The 23,924-nt window shown below is 37.4% G+C and overlaps 1 protein-coding gene across 1 annotated transcript in view; it reads right to left on the bottom strand.

Annotated features, from left to right (window-relative positions):
* LOC128473099 (uncharacterized) overlaps positions 1-23,136 on the bottom strand; it is a 38,692-nt gene extending 15,556 nt beyond the window's left edge. Inside the window, exons 1-10 of the mRNA XM_053455153.1 lie at positions 23,059-23,136; positions 22,908-22,981; positions 22,239-22,350; positions 20,411-20,485; positions 19,701-19,789; positions 19,211-19,373; positions 17,902-17,982; positions 10,767-10,831; positions 5,299-5,376; positions 154-214 (exon numbers count right to left, since the gene is read on the bottom strand). Coding sequence (XP_053311128.1) covers positions 154-214; positions 5,299-5,376; positions 10,767-10,831; positions 17,902-17,982; positions 19,211-19,373; positions 19,701-19,789; positions 20,411-20,485; positions 22,239-22,350; positions 22,908-22,981; positions 23,059-23,088 — 828 coding nt within the window. The 5' untranslated portion in view covers positions 23,089-23,136. The remainder of the gene's footprint in view (positions 1-153; positions 215-5,298; positions 5,377-10,766; positions 10,832-17,901; positions 17,983-19,210; positions 19,374-19,700; positions 19,790-20,410; positions 20,486-22,238; positions 22,351-22,907; positions 22,982-23,058) is intronic.
* Positions 23,137-23,924: the final 788 nt, after the last annotated feature.

A 23,924-nucleotide genomic window follows, 5' to 3' on the forward strand; every position in this document is an offset into this window, starting at 1 on the left:
GTATATAAGTTCTTTATTTGTATAGCTACATTCTCATTGCATAGGAATTACAATTCACAGCGAATTCTGTGTTCTACTCAAAACAAGTGGACAAGGGTTACCGGGCTCCTATTTCGTTATAGATCATACAATAAAGTATTCTCCTGTACTTACAGATTTGATCAGCACCAAGAATGAAGATTTGATGCTATCCACAACTACTGTTGTTCCAGCTCTAAATGGAAAAACAAACCAAGTGTTAGCAACAAGCAAATTATAACGTAGAGAACTTTCTGCAGAGAATGAACGTGGATATAACAATAGCCTGTTCTAGTCTTGAGTTCAGTACAGTGAACGTTTACGCATTTATATTATTCTTCTAAATAAAGGCATCGGAAAGCTAAGCCTTGAATACTGACACTCAGACAAATTGATTGTTGTCAACATTGCCCTGAAACCTTATAATAACTATTGTTTTTTTTTTTTCAAAAGCATGGGAAAAAAGCAACAAGCAGAAGAGTACTTATCTTCAACTGGACAAATAATTGAATTTATGCAACACCAAGAAAACTAAACAACTCGAGTGACTGCCAAGTGATATAGTGTTAATTGTCTGTTTCACCCGCTAGGTTCTCTAAAAGTTACCCTAATCACAGAATTAGTGCAGCAATTACTGTCAGGGGGTTATTGAGTGTCTGATATACTCCAAGTACCTTTGAAACCCAATAATTGGTTATTGTCAATGCTCAGAGCTGTGACAAGGTCACAACACAGTTTTTCACATTTGTATTTGTTATCTGTGGAAACTACAAGGATTTTAAACTGTCTTTTCACATTTTCTGTGGGAAGTTAGATTTCTTGTAAACAAACCACTCTGTTTTGTTGTATGCGCTCATCCCTGACATTGTTTACTGCCTTGATTTTTTCTGCTAGATGTACAAACCTAGAATTGACAGAATGACAAGTTTATTCTTTCTATAAGGACTATGGGCAGTAATCCAACCAAATGCAAGCTAGCACGTGAGAATTGAGTTCTTTGGGTGTGATGGTATGGTCTTCCCTGGGCTGTTTTCATTAGAAAAAGGGTGCGCAAGCAATTGTAGATATGGTGATATATGACATATTTAATAAGATACAGCCAAGAGTTCTACCGTTTATTTGTGCTCACTATGTTTGGTGGGAAGTAGTAATGTATATGGTATATATATTGTGGGACAATCTGTCTTGATCTTCTTGGGGTAAATTTGGGTTAGTTTTCTCGACCACAATTCTATAAGGTCATCTCATTTTGTTATGGAACTGTGTTTTCAAATGAAAGCGAGCGATATATACAATATGTATTCAAACCCATTTTACGTGTATAGGGAAGGTATCTTCATTTCTTTTTCTCACTATTATTATTACTGTCCAAAATGTTGTTTCTCACCTCTTGTAAAAATTCTATATTGAAGTCTATGTTTAAAAATGATAGACTGCTATGATTTTAAATTGGAATCAAAGGTGATCATTGTTGACCTTGTTTGCATGAGCCTACCCAGAATCCCTTGTGGTTGTGGCAGCACCATGAGATTTCTGAGGGAAAAACAAGCCTTCTGGCATGTCTGGCGTCTGTAGATGAGTGTTTAATAATGCTTCTACTACCCTTTAAATTTAAGTGGAAGGGTTTTTCATCACCTTTACCCACCATAACTTATTTAATGTCATAATTTCAACATCAATTGCAATATTTCTGCCAGGGTATGCAAACTTTTGATCACAATTATATATATATAATCTTAAACCAGAGAGGGCCCTACGCAGCTGCTTAATCTGTTTATATGGTAGCACCACCTCTGATAATAATGACTTATTTCCTACAGCATCTGCTCATGGATGGAGAAAGACATATTGCCATGGTTATGTGTAAACGTTTAAATGTTAAGGAAATGAGACATTCATAATTCCATTTGTTGAGGAAATATGTAGAAACGTGCTATTCCTGTCCTGCAAGCTCAGTGGGCAGAGTCTCTGCCTGAAACTGGCAGCAGCTTTGAAACCAGAAAACACGTAAAAAACTAGAACAACATAAAAAAACAATTTGTTTACTTAACAATGTATTTTAATAAAGTAAACAGATGGACCCCGGACCCCTTACATAGCTCCTAATATGTAGATCCGGACTAAAAAATTGAAATATACAGATTTTACAGAACAAACTGGTAATGTAAGGTACAGTATATAATAAAAAAAAGTATATAATAAAACATGTCTCCAAGTTATGTAAAACTTGTTCATAGAGTTCTATTCGTCGAAAGTGGGGGACATTCTGTATTTTGTTATATTGTTAAACTAAGATTGTAAAATTTAATAAAACACATGGATTAGTCTGTGGTAATACATTTCCATTAATTTACAAAATCTATGCATGTTACAAAATGATGACAAATAAACACAAATTAATCTCACCATGTAAGATGGTTAATAGTCATAAAATGGCCAGGATTTTAAATGCATGCCAACAGTATCTTTAATTGTGTAACTAAAAATAATAATGTCAATGAAATAAACTAACCCACAAATTGTATGAAATGCCCATTAAAATCATTGGTGGTTGTCAGAGCCAGAAAATATAAAAATGAACAACTTAAAATGGAATTAAAGATAATAACAACACTAGTGATAAATAATTTTGGTGCGAGCATTAAACTTTTATCTTAGATGAGAGATATCAGTGTTTAATCTTTCTTAATGTAGAAAAATAGTAATGTATTCAAGAGGTTGGTAGAAAGATGGGTTCCCAGTGGACTGGTAATGTACAACAATAGATCTGTGGTTGCTAAAACAACCAGTCATCATAACGTTAACAGAGCAGTGCCGTCATACATCCCACCAATGATCATACCAGTAATGTATACTGTATCAGGACAACCTTAAAGGGAGTTCTCATTTCACCCCCATCTTTGGAACTCGTACCACAGGACACATGCATTCATATAGAGACATTCACACTATTTTTATAAATATTAACCCCCTATCCTTCTGAGCAAAAGATAAGGATGTGGGGCTACACCAAAATTTAATTACCCCCCACTGCTTGCATGGCTCCATCCCTTACCTTGGTTCATAGGGAGTCCTACTGCAGGTGTGGGCAGACTCACAAGACCCTGCAGCCCCCTGGGATTATGAAATCTGTGAGTTGCTTGCTTGCCTTGCTCAACTCACACCAACTGGAGTCGATTGTATGCAGATTTGGGTTTTTTTTCTCATTCAGTTGAAGGTTAATGCAAGCTGGCTTTAAGGAATTTGTAAAGTGCACCTTTGTACTGCAAACTGGTATTTTTGGCCAACTCACAAGCACAATGTAGTGAATAGGCTACTTTATTTTGCACTTTTATGTTTAATAGTTATCAGGATTTATACCTGGTGCCTGCACAAATTGTGCCATCTTATCTGCTTTTAATATCATCACCTTCTTTTCAAGTACATTTTAATTGTCTTAGTAGGAAATCTGCTAATTCTTCATCTAGCCTATCATTTCCACAACACTGACATCTGGAGAGGAAGTCATGCTTTTTCATAATAATAGTTGTGGACTGGGTATGGTTGTAGACCTATGCTTTACAACTTAACCCATCCATACCATCATGTGGATTCATAGGCTGTGATTTATACGAGGACTAACAAGTGAGATAATGGTCAAATTTGAATTAACTGGTTGAAATTAACTGGTTTCATTAACTGGTTGAAATTAATGATTTGATGGCACATGAGAACCATTCAGCTCATCTAGTCTGCCCATTTGTTTTGCTGTAAAGACTCAAAACTTAAACACACCTTGGTCTTGTCTTATACTGAGGATAGCCATACTCATATCCGATGCATGTTTGAACTCCATCACTGTTTTACTATTTCAGCTGGGAGCCTGTTCAACTTATTTACCACCTTCTAATTTACCAACTTATTTAACACACTATTAAATGTATATAATCCATTTCGGGGGCGAATTTATGAAAATAGGGGGGCTGGCTACATACCCTTGCCTCAGAGGCCTTCTGTACTTGAAATCTCTCCATCTATAGAGTTACATACCATCTATAGATAATTGTCAGGCTTCTGCTTACTGTGTATTTTACTGTAGCCGAATGGACCATGTTTGATCTGCGCCGTCTTCTCATACCCATGAACTGCAGCAAAAAGTGTGTGTGTGTGTGTGTGGGGGGGACACACTTAGATTTACTAATGTTTCCTGGTGTCGGGTAATCATTCAGAAATACTGAACTTTTTTTTCCAGCATTCTAGCTTTTACTACATTTCATCATAAACCGAAGACAGATATGTCTACACTTAAAACTAACTGGAAAGAATAAAATATCATAACTGCTACAACTATCCAGACTTTGTTACTTTGTTGATTGATTCTACCCTATGACTTACACACAAGCTTACATTACAAAAAAACAGCCCATAAAGAACAATATGGGATCACATCGTATGGGAGTCTACTTATTTTTTGCTCAAATCCATGGCGAAAGGAATATTTTCTTAAGTTATTGTTAGGTAAGTCTCTAATAATTTCTCATCCCATTCAGTTGATATGATTGATCAGATTTATCTTTTGCTCAGCGGACTGTATATTACTTACCTTCTAAGAGTTCAAAAGACGATCATCAGTTTAGTCAGGGCTTTAGTCAGGGCTAATTTATTTTTTTTAATTTTTTGGTCATCTGTATAAGTTTGTTAATTGTGTATTAAGAGTACGTACAAGTTATTACATGCATACATACATTGCATTCAGTGCCACAGACAAATCTATCACAAGTTGCTGAATGGCAATCCCGCAATGGACTATAATGGGAAATATTAGCTAAAAAAGAGATAAATTCACCTAGATTCATGAACTCAAATAAAACGTGTCCCTGTTATTTATTTGAATCTCTCTCTCTATGCAGGGGTTGTTATTCTATTAATTGGTGATAGATTCACTGTATCTGCAGTATGGAATCTTGTTATACACTTAAATGTTCTGAGCTTCTGTCCCAGAATGGAAGAACACCAGGCTAGCAGAAGAATAGACAACGTTGAAGAATAGATGACTGTGGGGGTATTATGATTGCAAAGTAAAAAGAATAGAATTTGATGGAAGATAAGAGCCATCCGGCCCAGCTAGTCTGCCAATTCTTCTTGATCAAACTCAGATCTTAATCAGTCCTTGGTCTTGTCTTAAATTCAGGATAGTCTTATGCCCATCCCATGCATGTTTAAATCAAATTATTGTATTGAACAAACACTTTGCTACATCAGTTGTAACAAACAAATTTGGTTTGTATTGTTGTTTCTAACCTGTAATTTCTTTGCAGAGAGCAATGGACAAGAAGGTTTATTTTTTCTGAAGGCCATGATGAAAACAAAGGAACGTTCCTGTTAAAAAAATACAAAATACAAATCATGGTGTGATTGCCAAAGGAAGTTTTCAGATTTACTTATAATGTAGAACATTCAGATGTTGTCGACCCTTTGTTCGAATTTCCAATTTAAAGTTTATGTTTGACTTAGACAAAAAATAATTGTGCTCCCTAAATCTCTTATTGTAAAAGTTCTCTGAAGGTTTAATCACATTCAGAAAACAACACAGAAGTTTTAAGTTTTTCGAAGTTTTGTGTCAAATGACAATTAAACATTCTCAGCAAAAAAAAAATATGAATTCAGTAATTTTTAGATGATTAAATAATTATTTCTGGAAAAGGTTTCTCAATATTACATGAAATGATGTTTCTAATACCGCATATAGTTATCAAAAAGTTTCATTTAAAATCACCTTTAAGTGTATGATCAATACTCTGTAAGTTTTGGATTACGGTTGTGATATATTTTTTAATAAGGAACAAAAAAAATGAAAGAAAAATCATAACTTCAATCTATAACTTATTAGTAGATTGTTCATGGATATATTTCAGATGAGCTCAAAAAGAAAACTTTGTTTTAAATATTCTCTTATAATGATACATAGGTTGGAAAGAAATGAAACTTACTATTGAATTATAAAGCATGTAGGGAGCTCTGTGGGTATGTGATACTTGCTTTAAAATGAAAAATGTTTTATTACAATAATCTTTATTGCATCGTAGTCCCATAATTGAAAAGTTCAAAAGCTTTTTAGCAAAATACTGTTAAAATCCCATTTGTCTTGAATAATTCACTGAGGCATAAAATAAGAAAGTCATTTAGAAATGATATATTTCCTCTACACAATTTTTTTGGGGATCAAATACATTATTATACGTTCTCATTATTCATCACCCATTTATATGTGAATTTACTAATGACAATGAATTTAATTTGAGTCGACTCAAAACTTTATCCATGTTTTTAGAGATAATTTGATTGACACCTAGTGCTTACAGTTAAATTGATGCTCCAGTATCCCCAGGGGTGGGCTATGCCCCTTAGGCCAGTACAAAATTTATCCAACACGGACAGAGTTGGACCTACTGTCAGAACCCATGGCGGGATTCTCGCTAACACTACTCACCTGCTCCAGGTAGACAGTCCCGCGCCATGTCTGCTCCATCCTCCTCCACCGGCCGTGTGGTCTGTTCTAGGCGCACGCGTGCCCTCACCAAACTTTATGTGTTCCCCGCCACAACCGGCGGGTAACGCGCGTGAGTGACGTCACGTCTATGGACGTGGTGATCACTAGCCGGAAGTTAAAAAACTGAGCACTGAGACTCATTCAGTGCTCAGTTATTGTGCCGTGTAGTATCCGTTCCTTGTATTTTCCTTGCTGCCCTTATCGTGTACCAGACCCTGGCTATCCTGACGTGTTCTCTCGTGTACCAGACCCTGGCTATCCTGACATGCTCTCTCGTGTACCAGACCCTGGCTAGCCTGACGTGTTCTCTCGTGCACCAGACCCTGGTTATCCTGACGTGTTCTCTCGTGTACCAGACCCTGGCTATCCTGACGTGTTCTCTCGTGTACCAGACCCTGGCTATCCTGACTTGCTCTCTCGTGTACCAGACCCTGGCTATCCTGACGTGTTCTTTCGTGTACCAGACCCTGGCTATCCTGACGTGTTCTCTCGTCTACCAGACCCTGGCTATCCTGACGTGTTCTCTCGTGTACCAGACCCTGGCTATCCTGACGTGTTCTCTCGTGTACCACACCCTGGCTATCTTGACGTGCTCTCCCGTGTACCAGACCCTGGCTATCCTGACGTGTTCTCTCGTGTACCAGACCCTGGCTATCCTGACGTGCTCTCTCGTGTACCAGACCCTGGCTATCCTGTCACGTCCTATATTGGGGGTGTGCTCCTGCTGTTAGCTGCATTCTGGGTTTCCACCTGTGATTTCTGGCATCATACCTGCCACCTCACACCTACAAACAGGTAAAGCTGCAGAAGGTGTGAGGTTTGTATGTGTGTGGAGTGAGGTGTGATGATACAGTGAGGATGTCACAATATTAGAGGGAGTGTATGTTAGTGTGAGTATGTATGTGTAAGTTTGTGAGTGTGCTACTATGATTGTGTATGTGTAAGTGTGTTAGATTGTGTATGTGTAAGTGTGTGTCTAATGTCACGCACATCCTAATAGCATCTTGTCCATTGCATGTACATATACATAATACACCATAATAAAGAAACACAAACACTGTATATACATTGGATATAAATGGCCGTAGCTTTATTAAAGGGTTTAAGAGGTTTTAACAAATAACCAATTCAAATAACAACCGACAGTTTCTTTTTTAACATATAACCAGCTACAATCCGCCCTTCCTTAGCCAGGTTGTATTACCCTCAAGCCTCTGTCCACCTCAAACCAGAGGCGACCTTTACCCTTCTAAAGACTACGACAAAATTGAATCTATTAAAAAGGAGGGGGGGGGCGCTCGTGCAGCACAGCTTTCAAGATTTTTAGAACTGAGGTAAGAAGAGACTTTGCACGCAGCTATTTATTTAAGATTAAAACATCTCGCGCCATGAATGCTGCTGATTTCACCAATCAGCAACGTGAATTTTCCCGCCGCAAAGGCGCTCACGCTGAAGCACAGGTGATTAACCAATCACCTGAGACACCTGATTTTCCCTGCCTAACACTAAACTGGTTTAAGCTGACCAAGCCCGCCAATACCTCAATTCTCCTCACCTAACCTGACCTTTAATAGCCCCTAATGTCCAGCAATGGACAATTACGGCGCAGTTTAGTTAACCTGCGCCTTGCAATTATCACCAGAGATGAGTCATTTCCCAGCAATGACAATACCAGGGAGTCTATTGAAATGCTCTCTTTATTAAATGTTTCAGAGAGGGTTCAAGAGAGTTTATGTAAGCACCTCAAGTGGAAAAAAAATTCCTGTGAGAACTGCCTTCACTTTTAACCAAAAGGGGTATGTATCCTCTATCCAATGCTAAAGAATTGTTTGCGTGACACAGTACCATCTACATCTACATAATGTACTTGTTTTTGGACTTGTTTGCTGTGGTAGTAGAAAAGAGTACCTGTCATGATCCCGGCCGGAGTACGGTCCGGGGGGACTCACCGCATCACGCTCCCGCCTGCGTCGCCCGGGTGCTTGTGGCGTCGCGCTCCCGTGCGGAGTGCGTCGCCTGAGTACCCGCGGCGTCACAGCCCCTTCCGGGACGCGTCGCCCGGGTGCTCGTGGCGTCGCGCTCCAGTGCGGAGTGCATCTCCCGAGTACCCCCGAGTGGCGGGTACTCGGTACTTACCCCTCCCGGGACAATCCAGCCACGCAAGGTCCTCTTCCGCGGCGGTTCACAAGAATGAACCGCCGCACAGTGATGGACACCTCCGGTGTCACAAGACACGCCCCCCTGCCGTTCTCTTACCCCTATGGAGAAGAAACACGTCCATTGGACGTCCTCATAGTTGGGGGCGGGATCTGGAAGCGCGGCAGGTTTAAAAACAGAGCACTGATGCCAGTTCAGTGCTCAGTTGTTTTTACAACTAGCTGTTGTTCTTACCTGGTGCTTACCTGTTACTTACCTGTTATATTGATTCCTGTTACCGACCTTGGCTTGATTCCTGACCACGTTAACCTCTCAGCTCCTGACCCGGATTGTTTGACCATTCTCTGCCTGCTGCCTGTTACCGACCTTGGCTTGATTCCTGACCACGTTAACCTCTCAGCTCCTGACCCGGATTGTTTGACCATTCTCTGCCTGCTGCCTGTTACCGACCTTGGCTTGATCCCTGACCACGTTGACCTCTCAGCTCCTGACCCGGATTGTTTTGACCATTCTCTGCCTGATACCTGGTTCCGATCTCGGCTTGATTCCTGACCTCGTTACTTCTCTGCTCCTGACCTGGACTATCTGACCAATAAGAGACTGGTCCATTTGTATCCTGCATCCTGGTTTCCACACCTTTGCAAACGTAACAGTACCATGCGCAGTTGCAACGGAATGGTTCATAGTCTTTGAGACCCAATGTACTACTCCAATCCCTCAAAAAAAGTCTGTATCGCAGGGAATTTCCTAATGAAGTGCCATAGATCTCTAGCCTCACACATAGGGGAAATGGGCATGGCATTTGGGAAAACATTATATTGAATAAAGGGGGATTAAAGAAGTCCCTAGGGCACAGCTGACAATGATAAGTGTGCACTAATGTCACATCACACAATCATTTAGCATTAAAAATATTGTGACTGGCTGCTGCTATGGATTTCTATACATCATCACATTAATAAAATTATTTTATGTTTCTGATTTGCTTCTGTCCCATAACTATGTTTAATTGTCACTGTCACCTATATTAAATAGTAATTTTTTTCAGTTTTAACATTTTGATTTTTAAATTAATTCTATGTAATCTGTGTATACAATGTGTACTTTTAGAAATCAATGATCTTTAATGTGTAAACGCTGTGTATAATAACTATCTCACAAGCAATTACACGCATTGGAAAATAAATCAGTCATAACATGCCCTCTTGTGGCAATTTCAGAAAGCAAACTCTTTTATTAAATAAAAGGTAAATGTAGAAAGTCAAAAGGATTGCTGCATAGCTTAGAGGAAAGAAGAGAGGGGAGATGTGATTTAAATACTTAAAGTAATTTTAAAAAGTACAGAAAGGAAGTTTATTTCAAATGTTACAATAAAAGGCCATAGTCTGAAACTGGTGGGTCAGACGTTTATGTTATGTAAGTACATTTTACTTTACTGAGAGGGTGGTAGATAAATGGAACAGCCTCCCATCGGAAGTAGTAGAGGGTAATACATTGAAGGAATTTAAGCATGCTTGGGATTGGTATAAACCTATGTGTCTCATAAAGGACTGATTCATGTCTTTATACTGGCAGACTAGATGGCCCGAACGGTTCTTATCCTTTGTCAAATTCTATGTTTCCATATAAAGACTGGTACAGAGTTCAGCGCTACGGAATTTGATGGCGCTATATAAAACAAAATATAATAATAATAATGCCTGCTTGCGAGCGCTAGCAATCACTAGAAAGATATATGACACGGCATGTCATTGATGTTGCCATGGCACTCAATTATCTAGTTAAAATGTAGCTGTTATGAACAATAATATGTTGAACCTGTCGATGTGGATATGAGACTTTAGCCATTGTTATGTATGTCATACCAATGTATGTTTGGTATGTCAAGGGGCCCTAATTAAGACCACCTTGGTTGAGACCCAAATTAAGATTAGATCCTTCTTGGGACCCAACAAATCCTTAGTTTCTTATTGATACTGCGCTGCTGGGTTTGGGGGGGGGTTGCAGATATATGTATTTTCTTTCAGTTACATAGACAATAATAAGAATTTTAAGAAATTACCTTAAGAAATCTTGGCGACCAGAGTATTGCTCCCGTACCTTTTCGGACAGGATATCATTAAATGCCTAAAAACAAAAATAGGTGATCACTCATAGTCTAAAATAGTTCATTGCATTTGTTTTAGCATTAATTATGCATTGTTTTACAAAAAGGACACATTGTTCCCAAAGCTGATATCCAATAGTGGTATATATAATACCATAGTGCACAGATTTATGGTGATGATGCATTTTTAAAAGAAGGCTGATACCACGAAAACGCAGAGGATACCGCTATGGCTCAGAGTATTGCAGAATGTAAATCAAATCCTGTATAAAACGATCAATAAATTCTGGCCACATGCAGTTATAAACAGTGAAATATATGTGTGAATAGTAAAGTAGCACCTAAGTGAGTATTATTAACTAGACTTGTGCATTCGTATTCGGGAGAACATGAAAACGAACACCAATAGTGCGTTTTAATTGTTGAAACCAAATAAACTAATATAGCAGCAGGTAAACAAACATGAAGACAAAGAACGCCAACACTAAGAATCTTCCATCTTCGTTAAAATCTCCTACCTATCTCCCTGGTCCATTCCCACTGCCTCTAGCCTACCTTCTCTACACAGCATCGCAGGGGTTAACGGGAACGGGAATCTGTAGGATCGCGCCAGGAGTTAAAGGCCTGTACGAGCGTCTGTATTGGTCGCCAGCAGGGGCCTCTTCTCCCATGTCAGCGACCAATACAGTGGCTCGTTTGGACCTTTAACTCCTGGAACCTCCCCAGGCCAAGTTCAGCGTCAGAAGTTAAAGGTCTGTATGAGTGACTGTATGAATTTCCAAAGCACACCATGTTAATTGTCCATCATGCAGGATAAAATCTGCCTTCTTCAAGGGCGAAGCTTCCCAGTATATCTCACATTTTTTTTGTCTTGGTCAGATCGAGCATCAGAGAACTATACCAGTGGCACAAAGGAATAGCGCTGGGTTCAATCTAGAAACTGGCCGCAAGGGAGAGGCACACTTGGAAGACATGATCTGACAAGCTTGCACACAGAACGTCTAACAAACCAAGGCAGAGAGCTAGTTAACGAGCCAGGAAGTATTACCAAACACTATGTAGATTGCTCAGATGAAGCGAACTGCCTTTTCTGGAACATCGTGTTGTTGTGGTTGCGTTCCAAAATATCCCCTTGAGCCAATCGTTTAAACGCTCTATAATTTAATGTATGTTAAATCACAAAACTGATGCGTGCAAAATTATTCTAACCCATAATCCCCAAAAACCCTGAATAACATATGCAGGCCATCTAATTTGCATATTTAGTTACATACACAATTTTTCGGAATTTTACCCTAAATCTTTAAACTTAGAATAACTATATATTTATATTTGGAGTTTGAACAATATATATATATTGCCTACAGAGGGAAAAAACATACAGGAATCGGGTATAGGGGTATTTGTATTTAAAATTAAAAAATAAATGACTGCATATTTATGATTCCGGGAACATGTGACAACACGTTACTAACACTTTAGAACTAGGTGTACGTACAGATACAGGGGAAATTAGGCATTCCTTATGCTGACCCATAATAGGAGTAAGGAAATGGAAACATTCAATTTGCAATTTATCTATTTTATTTATTTTCTATTCTGTTAGTCATATAGACCATTTCGTAGAGATATGACTCACAATGGAAAAAGTACCTAATATACTTATACATATATATGGTATATATATATATATATATATATATATATATATATATATATATATATATATATATATATATACATACCAGTATATTACCAGGTCTTGTCTGAACATTCAAAAGAAATAGTATATTATGGTTCTTAATTATTTACACTATGTTATGTCCATCTTAAAACATAAATGGTAACTAATTGCATTCTCCCATATTTGTCATCTCGGAGACTTGGGACTAACCAGCTCCTTAATCACCTTCTAGTGGTGATATTATGATATTACGTATAGCAACAATGCTTTAGTCATATCAGCTTTTAACAGTTCGGAACAGGGTAGCGCATTAGCTTTAAGACAAAAACTAAGTATTAAAAATGGATCCCCCTTTTGTACAACATTGTAATAATTTAAAAAGTTAAGCATTAAAAAGTTGAATCTGTTCCTGTTTGAAAAAAATACAATGGGAAGATTTCTTTTTAATTGCTTTTAAACAATACAATCAAACATGAGTAATAATCACATTATCAAGCATTTCAAAATACTTTACCATAGTATCTCCACCAAACTAACCCCTCTCCCTGGTTTCCCAAAGCTACTGAAATCAATAAAGAAACTCCCCCCCTTCTCTTCTGTCAGTCGTCACCCCAATCTTGTTATCCTGTCTGTCACATTTAAGACATTGTAATTGGAATGTGTCCATCTAAATGTTGTAGTGAATACCAGGCTGTATATTTGAAAAAAAATCTATTAAGTAGGTTTTTCTTTAGCTTTTTAGATAAGCAAAAGATTTTTCAAATTAATATCAGAATTACCATATTATATATATTTTATTGTATGGTAAATTATATGATATGATCAAAATAATGGTATCTAAAGAAAGCCCTGCTTGTCCTGAAAAAAACCCCCACCTCCGTCCTTAAGTTATATTACGTTTCATTTGCCAGTAAATGTTATCTTTTGTGACAAGTATTTGTTTTGGATGTTAAATATAATATTGTAATATATAATACAGGATATTATGAAATAAGTGTACTCTACCCATTGTTAACAACTCACAGTAAAAAAAATACCTGCACTTTTCTGAAATACAGTGGGATTTATGCTCATTAACATAATTGGCTGGTCTTAACAGAAGAAGATATCTTTAGGTAACACACTTGCCGCGCAACTTAGGAAGGTTCTATTAGGAAATGCATAAATAATTGTTATTGTCGGGAAACTGGCAGCAGCTACTGGCATATTCAGTAAGGAACTTACCACAACATTCATTATATTCCTCTTTAAAAGCAGGAACTGATTAACAATGTATGACTCATTTCTTAAGGACACATTAAACACACAACAGCTTTAAATATTGGTTCACAATTGAGCTCATCGATACAAAAAGATTTTATTTTTAAATGTATCTATATTATTGAATTGCTATATTAGCACTATTTATTTTGCAGGGTAACTTTGTGAATTTTACTTGTATAAAGTATTTATATATTGGAATGCGGGATACTGATTTGGAATTCCAAGGATAAAGCATTTAATAACTTTATGAGGAATGCAACTTGCAGTCCTGAATTCTTTGCTATATGGATATGGCTTTCTTATCTTCATTGTCTGCGATCAAATGATCCTCAATGTCTGTGATATGGCAGCCTTCCCAAGGATTACGTTAATTAACCTATAAATTAATCAGCATAACATGTGACTCGTGGATTAATATGATGTAATCTCCCTAATAAACTTAATCTTTTGACATTCTTGTGCTATTTGACACAAGTTTGATTACCATTCTCTGATTCCATAACAGAAACAAGAAAGAAAAATTAAAAAGTCTTCCCGCGTAATTATTTGCTATTGAATTGCAAATTGTCAATATCACCAAAAGTCAGTATTAAATAAAATTAGCAAAAGGCATTTTTCTAAAGAGAAGCTCGAAAACAAATTTCTTGTTTGGTTTCTAGTGGCCGAGAGGGAAAAACATTTTCTCAGCTGCTTTAATGTAATATGCTTGGCTTCATCAACAAATATATGATTTTCTTAATGTGCTGGTAACTCTAATAACAATAATAATAATCTTGTTAAATTTGTGCCGAGGAAAATATAATATAAATATTAAATATTTTCTAAAATAATCTTAATATATCTTACAACATGCCAATATGAAACAACTATTTTCATTATTTAATGAATATATAAGCCACATAATATCTGTAAGTATGCATATATATAAATTAAAAATCAATATTTGAAGAAAATAGTGAGGATGGTGGATTATCATCAACATAATTAATGGTAGATCATCTTAACTGTCATTAAAATTGTAACTGACATGAGTGTGCGTACTGCAAATATTTAACCTTCATGTTCTGTTGTGTACACCGGTAACTTAGAGACCGGAAAGCACCATGTGTAAATAGACGTGGAATCCTGGTCGGTTACATTGTTCTGCCTACAAGAAGATCTAAGCCATTATAGGAATAAGGGCATTTAAAGAAAAACCTTGAATCATCATGTAGTGATCAACTTAGTAAGCCTAGAGCAGAACCTGCAGTTTCAACAGTGATGAGCGTATAGCCCCTGGTTAGTGAATAGCTGAGAGACTCCTGTACTACGTGTGATAGTGACGTACCTGCCAGAATTGTCTGAAAATAAAAATATCCCTCAGCAAACCTAACTAGGAATAAATATGGCTGTGATAGAACATTGCAATGTTTATGTACAGTAGGGGATGTTGGGGTGCCAGGGCCACATGATATTTGCAACTGGTCCCAAAGGGTGTTGACCTCTGTGCTCCAGGAATAGGGCCACTACCTGCATGCCCATTCTCAGAGCCGGCTTGTATTACCTGTACACATTCTCTTTCTCTTTGTCACCATAGTATATCAACGTCCTCATCAGACCCTATTATATTCTCCTTACAAACTTTCTGGAAATCTGAGAACATCTTTCATATACGGTTGATTAATGATTATAAATCTTTCTGTCAGGTTATAACCTGCAGATGGATTAGCGTGGCTGTGTTACTGCCCTTTTTACATTTAAGAGGAAGAAAATAAAAGCTCTGGTGCCATAACTGCATTATTGACCCTGGAATCCAGGAGCCAAATGTTCACCACACAACCAGTCTGGCAAAGACATGCTCTCCAGGCTGGCCCTATTCATTGGCACTAAATGATAAGTAATTGCTGTGGTTTCTGCTTTGGGAAATAGGTTCAATTACCAACATCATTACAGAAACAGAACTCCATTTTAAAGTGGAATTGTATTATTTGACAATTTTAAGCCATGTTCATTCCCATGGACTTCCCAGGTTATGTTACTGAGAGCTCTCCCTGAGCACCCGTCTGGTCTGGGGCTGTATGTAGTTTCATTCAAGGGTTGGGTCTAGCCCCAGACCAGACGGGAGTGGGTCAGAAAATGTCACTCCTTTGTCCAGAAATTGGAGAAACCGACCTGGAGTCATGGAGTAGCAGCACTGGTATGGGCTAGATATATATTTTGGCTAATCAACAATTGAGCAATAAATTATTTGTATAGACCAATGGCAGTAAAAAAAGCTCTTTATTTGTTAATAGGGTAGTAAAGCTGTCATAGTGCATAGTTACGCTATGGACACCCATCCTAATTATTGGGTTTAGGTGTTTCAGCCACAGCCATTGGAAACAGGTGTATAAAATCAAGCACACAGGCAGCCATCTCCATAAACAAACATTGGCAGAAGAACGGGGTCTTACCGAAGAGCACAGAGGCCCTTTTGCCACAAGTCAGTTTGTGAAATTTCTGCTCTGCTAGATCTATTGCTATTATTGCGAAATGGAAGCATCTAGGAGTAACAACAGTTAAGCCATGAAGCGGTTTACCACGCACACTCACTAAGTAGCACTGCTTGGTGTTGAAGTGATCAGCATGCAAAAATCGTCACTTACTACAGAGTTCCTAGAGGATGGGAGGAAGCTCTGGGATATATTTTTAGGATATCCTAAAAGATACACTTACACTAAAATATTCCTGATAAATTGTATTCCTATGTTTTATCTGTATTGTCTAAAAGGAAAGAGAAGGCTGAAAACAAGATGAAAATCTACATCTCACAAATTTCAAAACCGCAGGCTGTTTTTTTGTATTTTTTTTTGAGGCATTTAAGGAAAAAAACATACTAAGAGGCACTTGTCAGATTTAATATTATGAGTGTCTTTATTAGTTGATTTTTACACCAATTGCTTTCTAAAATTAGAAGGAATAGCTGATGGGATGTACGCATTACCTAAACCGTACTTTTTGCTTGGCCATACCTGGACTGTAGAAATAATTCTTTATGCATTTTGTGCCAAGAATACCATTATACCAGAAGCTGTTGCTATATATCTTGCAATTATATTTGCGGTCAAAACATTCACATGAGCATTCATATTTGTTGTTTTTGCAGGATACAAGTAATAAATAGGATTCTTAGGGGAATTCTATACTGGAACTGATAAAGCACTTATTCCTTAAAGAGATACTGCACCTACAAAATAAACATGGTGTTTAAAAAAAAGCACCTTTGGTCTTTTGGATGTATGTAGACGCAATAATAATCCTTAGTGGGGAAGGGATCTTCTTTTAAGAGCTAATCTTTAATAAGTGTTGCACATGAAGTGAGACAAACAGGCTAGGAGATTATTTGTGTTGCAACGTTATCAGATAAAATGAAAGATTTTGCAGTAAGGATTTATATACCTACAGCAACTTGAGCATAAGATGAGGTCAAAGGCAACCCCTAGATATAAAATGTCAATGTTGAAGTATGTATACTTGCTTGCAATGTCTGGTCCAACTCTTAGGTCAGATTTTATTTTATCTTCAAAGATGCAAATGGGCCTGAGGATGGAACTAAGTAGCAAATGCCGAAGAAGAACTCACTGTTCATACTTACAAAAGCTTTAAGACTGCACTAAAAATTCCTTATTGTTTTTTGATGCTAGTATGTCAACATACACGTAGAACATGCAACATTCTCTGTATATTTTCATTTATAGAAATATGATGCAGCATGGAAACAAAAATTATGATAGCAGGAACGAACTAGGTGGCCCATCAAGACACGCTTATAAATGTGTGGTGCATTATTTTCTTTAACCGCATTGTTCCTTACATCCGTAGATGGATTGTTATAATTGAAGTTATTTACTGGCCTTTTTATTTAGTAGTGGGTTCAAAAGTTTCCCTTAAATCTTGTGACAAACTCGGCTCGAACTTCAATTTACTTTCAATTTGGTATGAGTGCTTGTGAGTGTAATATTTGTTAGTTGAAGTCGAGGGCATGCGATTTGTAAGTCATTACTGTAATACTTTTATTCATTTTGGGCCCATTTTTCTTGGTGCTTTTGTCCTGTTACCACTTTTTGTTGCTATAAGCAGCAAATGCATTGTAGAAATGTTAGTATTTTTTCCCGTTGTGATTACCTCTTTGTCGATGACTAAAAGTTCCACATCGGAGTTACATACAAAAGAGACTGGTCTCTTGTTTGTGATAAGGCCGATCTCCTGCCAAAAAAAAATAAAATAAAAGAAAGAAACTTTCCTTGAAATATCATCCTTAAAGTCTCTGTGTCATATAAACAAATATTTAGGGTTGAACAGCAAGTTTTTTAAGTATTGCATTTTTTGTAAAAACCAAAATGCTTCTAGGCCTGTCACTGGACATTGAGGTGCCCGTGTAAAGCCAGGTTGTCATTTTTAGAGATGGCGTTGGTCTTATAGTTCCAGCAAATATACCAGTTATTCCTGAGAACTCTCTGGAGTCTACGGGTTAAGCCCAGATCTCCGGGCCAGTCTGTTCTTTCTGCAGACTCGGCAGGGGCATTTAGCACCAACCCCCCTCTACTAAAAGCTGTCTGAGGCCTCCACCTCTACTTAGAACTACTCATCCCAAAGGAGAGATCTGCATTGCCGACCCTAGGAAGTTACGCTTCACTAATCTATAATTTCCTTAACATCTCAAATCGGAGGAGATTTATATTCCCTACAAAACTGATGTGCCTTCCTCACCTCTCCATCATTAAAGTGGGCAGCACCGGGGACACCGTCAGAAATCTTGGGGCCCAGTACAAATCTAAACACAGGGCTCCACCGCCTCAACTCACCCCATGCTCCCCCAACCTCTTTGTCCCATACTTGCAATGGGGCCACAATGCCTGTAAAGGGCCACGGGGAGTATTTTGATCCTATGTAAAATGACTTGCAATTTCATCTACAGATGATAGGCCCACATAAAAAGAAAAAGACCTATTAATGGCTCCCTTTTGCCGATAACCAAAACACTGCCATTTGCGATTCGCGCAGGGGAAATGCCCTAACGTTTGATCAGGGAGAAAGCTGTGTGCTAAACTCAGAGAGTACTTACAGACTATAGAACATATAAACCCTGGAGATTTGAAAAGAACTAGAAAACATTTCTCCCCTAAGTAAAAGTCCACTAATGTCTTCGCGGATGTATATTTATGATCATACCTAATTAAACCATCCCAATGATTTATTGGATATCTAGTTCTGCTGAGTGTTTCGTTCAATTAAAGTGAAGCAGACATTCAATACAATTCTATTTGGTAGTGAAAACTTAGTACTTTCCTATGAACACAGACAAACTACTGAGAGATTTATTAAGGGGAAAGTTAGGAAGGAAATTATCTAATTACCTGATCTAAGTAGCATTACTAAAAAGTATATGCATTATGAAGAATTAAAAGTGTCTGTAATACATCATGATATTTACCCCTAAAAAGTCCCCTTCTTCAACTTCATATAATGTGTTTGAAAATACACTTTGTTTCCTGACATTCATGTCTTCCGTGGTTGCATTTAAATTTCCAGAAAGAATTATGTAGCATTCACATGGCACATGTCCTTGTTTTATAACTAGGGTTTTTGTTTCATAACTAGAAAGACATCAAAACAAAATAAATGCATTTTTACAGACAAGTATTAATCACGTAGAGGGAGCTGAACAACCTGCAGTCAGATACTGAAAAAGACTAATGATGAGTATAGAGTCCCAACTTAGGGTGGGGAAGGCATCAGTTCTAATCAGAAGCCTTCAGAGATGGGCTACTGGCCTAGAACAAAGTACAGAGAAAGAGTAATAATCTACAGAAAGGGACTAAGGAGATAAAACTGGATAAAAGTATTAATATTACTGTTCTGTGAAAATAACGACATACTTGTAGCCCTATTGAACCCAAAGAGACTCAACAAGCATTACTTACAGTTGATAGATTATATGCTGACAAAGTTCCAGTTGGGTTTTTTCTCGAAGACTCTGAAATGCCCTGTTCTTCCTTAGACATAACTGAATCTTTAAAAGAAGAATAAAGTATTTCATTACTTTTGCTTGGTAAGATAATTCATCAATGAATATGTGTTTTATGTAATTCACCCTTATGATAATAATAAAGGTGGCTCCTTTCCATAAACTTTATCCATAGATTATAAATGATGTTAAGACTTCAGACTCCAAGGAGCACAAACAAACCAGTATTTAGTTGAATTCTTTTTTTTCAACACAAGTTATTTAGTAACTTTAAATCATTTTGATTGAGCTGCCAGTGTCCATCCAGTGATACCCTATAAATGTGGCCTTTTTGGCCCTCAAGGCCTCCAGCTTGACACCCCTGGATTAGATGGAGCCAAGGACTCCATAAGCTCTATAAGATGCTGTTATAGATTTGGAGAAGCTTGGCATATTAATAAAGCCATATGTAATTCAATCTTGTGTCTACTGCACACTGTTTGTTGAAGGAGCCTCGGCAGTTCAGGAATGTAAGTCGGGAGATGGGTAGTACAGTGTATTGCATTTAGCAGCTTCAATTGAAGCACAGATGGCTTTGAACGAGCCATTAAAACAGTCCACAAGTGAATTTCCTCTATTGATAATGATAAATCAATATTAACAAGGCAAACAAATGATGGATTGTACCTGTCTGAGAACGGGTTGCGATCTCTGCTTCGGAGGAACAGACAACAGACTTTTTAACTTTTCAAAGTCCTTCCTCTATGATAAAAATAATGCTAGGCATTAGTATATTTTATTTACTGTATTAATAATAATTGTAAGTAATAATATTGTAAGTAATGCTTTCCCACAGCAGACATGTAAGAACTTTGGAAGCATAAGATAACATTCTTTATCTCTCTATATTGTATAAATTGTGCAAACAATGCTTAACGCATTGATCCTCACTATACTGGCAGGAATACTGGGTCAACATCACAATGCTTTCTCCTCAAATGTATCTGTGTTGGAAGCCACCCATGCCAATGACGCAACCTAGTGAATATCAAGCAGGAATGGATAGTGAAAATGTTCTCTCCAGAGCATGGGGAGATGACTATTATATTTTAATTATAGCAAGAGCTATTTAAAAATTACATCACTCTTTCTTTAATTTGGATTATGTAAATTCACAATGCCCTACCCTCCACCGACCAGGAAACAAATAATAATAAAAAAAAATTGGCCTTTCTAGGTAGACTACAAATCCTGGTTCTGATCTCCCATTTACTGTATATATATATATATATATATATATATGTCTTGGGCTGAATATTCTGCCAAGGAGATTCTGGACAAATAAACAGGTATGTAAACTAAAAAGGGATGCACACTTTATTCCTTTAGTCCTTAAAGCAAGTAATAAAGTGCCCACCAACACACATCTCTTTTCAAGGTTAGATGTTCTCAAGAAGCACAAATCTCTTGCCCCCTGTGCATCATTTAGGATTAAATTATTCCTAAAATTATCTTCCTTTGCTCCCAGGAAATAATGTTTCATATAAAGCTTACAATATAATGGCACTAATGGAATGTAAGTGAATTTTCACATAATGTTCTTGGAAAGGGGATCACGTAAAGGTCGCTGTGTAGCAGAATTAGAAGGTTCATGATACATACTGTGAATTGCAGTGTTGACTCTGTTTTGCATTTGGCAATCAATAAGTCATCATTAAGGCCCATATCTTCTTACATGTGGAGATTATTATATTAAAATACCAAAACATTCTCGGAAAAATAATAATCTGTGTGATCTATATAATGGATCTACATTATTATTATTTATGGTTTTATATAGCACCATCATATACTGCGGTGCTGTACAATCTACAGAGTAATGTCCATATTAATCTTAAGGATCAGTGAACTAAACAAAATGACCTAAGGATAGAGTTTTAGTGTCTATAAATTTGCTTTATCACCCCAAACTTCAACTCCAGCAGATGATTGGTAATGGCTGATGTACTAGAGAAGGTAAATATACCCTCCATCATAACATGGGACTTAACAGTGAAAAATAATGATTTTCAGAATGTTCCTCTACAAATACCAACCTTTTAATAGTCCAAAGCAAGATTCCATCATAGTGAACCAAATGGTTCTAATGACCGACCCCATGAAAGCCATTTGTTGTCAGGATGCACAGATTAGGTGGAATGCTTATAATTAAACAGAGCTGCTTAAGAAGGGGCACCTCAATAACGTTTGGTTCTGAGACTGCGAGAGTTCTCAGATACCAGTTATTAGTAAGTATGTTATTATTTAACATAATTCATATTTAGAAGCCAAAAACCCAAGCCAACACAATGCTGAGCGACAGCTAGGTGACCTGGTATCTGACTGTTATGGCCAAAATCACCGTAAGGACAATTCATTCTTTACCTCCTTAGGATGTACGCAACATGATCGGGGTGTGTTTGGGGCTCTCACTTGATTTTTTTTTTATAAAACTAATTTTTTTTATAATACAAACCATATTGTTTTTTGAAAAGCTGCTAATGTTAAAGAGAAGATCGCTTCTACTGTGGATCTGCATTTGCAAGTGAAATAATGCCCACTCCACCACTGCATTCCGTCCTATATACCTACAGAGGAAAATAAGGTATGTGTCAATATTACATTAGAAGACTTTAAGGCATGTGGTCATTAATGGTACCAGAAAACGGAAACAAGTTTATTATGTTTTAGCCAGTTTTGTATATTATTATTTATTGTTTTATAGCGCCATCATATTCTGTAGCGCAGTACAACAGGTAAATGGGACAAGTAATATCTAGTATAACAATTAGACTTACAGAAAAAACAGGTGAAGTTCAAACGAGCTTACAGTCTAGATAATATCGTCTTTTTTGTTTAATTGGTAATTTTTTATTTTTGTAACAGTGGTACTGAATAGGCTGCTGATTTATAAATAAACTGTAAAGAATACAGGTGGTCATTTTTATATTATTGTTCATGATGGTTATTTCTCTGTGCATTAAGTGGGTAGAAGCTAAATGTTTTAAGATGGCATTAAGAGGACTATGAGCTATTGCCTGTTAAAGATAATCCTTCATTCTGAGTGTTTATCAAAGTAACGATCACAGTTCACACGTAAGAGAATTTTCAGAGAGTTCCTCTGTGTTCTGCCACCTAACAGTACCTTTTCAAGCTAAGCAGCATCCCACACACATGTTTTATATTGGTGGCGATCCGGTGAAATCGGAGGCTTTTTCTCTGTTAAATAAAATAATGACAGATTAGAAGACTGTGTATTTTAATTGCAGTAATTAGCGGTATCAATGGACAATTACCTGGATTTTGTTGACAAGCATTTCCGTCATTTTAGCAGTCTGCTTGCGTCCAACCTGACAACGTTCGCTTGTTATGAATTTCGCTGTGAGCCAACAAAGCCGAGTTGAGGAGGCGTTACATTTACCTACTCCACTGATCCCTCGGTATGTGTAGCCTGGGTGACAATGCCCATAAACGACTTTCATTTGCAGTGTAACGTTATGTATTGTGTAGGTGTAGCTTTCTACAACAAAGCAAGGAATCAGCGCACACCCAGCAACTGCTAGTTAAAAGCACCCATCTGAAGCATATGTTTGGGGGATTCCATCCCACCTATCCCGCCACTACATCAAAGTACCCCAATTTTGGAGAGTTCTGCCTAATCCTAACATGTGTATATATTACTTACCATATTGCTTACAATGTCTGGATCTTTTCTGCTCCCTTATGCTAATGCCCGTGGGAAATGTACGTTGGACAGGGCTCTATGGTTTGCGTGTTGGCTGTCAAACATGCATTAAACCAATATAATCCCAGAACATTGGCTGAGCTTGCCCTCTGGTCTTAAAGGTCCCAACATTGCCCTGGCTGTATCAAAGAAATGTATAGAGATTCCTACAAATACTGTTGATTTTTTATGGTTTAAATAGGGAATCATTCAGCTATAACGGCAGTCAGCCTTCCACAATGTAATGTATTGATAAACTGTGAGAACATACCCTATCACTGTACAATGAGCATATAAGAATACAAGTTTTGTAAACCAGCCATTCTGTTCATGAATGGCATTAGGTTTACATTGACACATAGTTCCATCAACATCTAAATGTATTCCTGCAGTCAGCGAGGGTGTTTTAAGAGAGAGGTTATGCACATTGATGACAAT

The sequence above is a fragment of the Spea bombifrons genome, chromosome 1, assembly GCF_027358695.1.
Source record: "Spea bombifrons isolate aSpeBom1 chromosome 1, aSpeBom1.2.pri, whole genome shotgun sequence".
Taxonomy (NCBI): Eukaryota; Metazoa; Chordata; class Amphibia; order Anura; family Pelobatidae; genus Spea; species Spea bombifrons.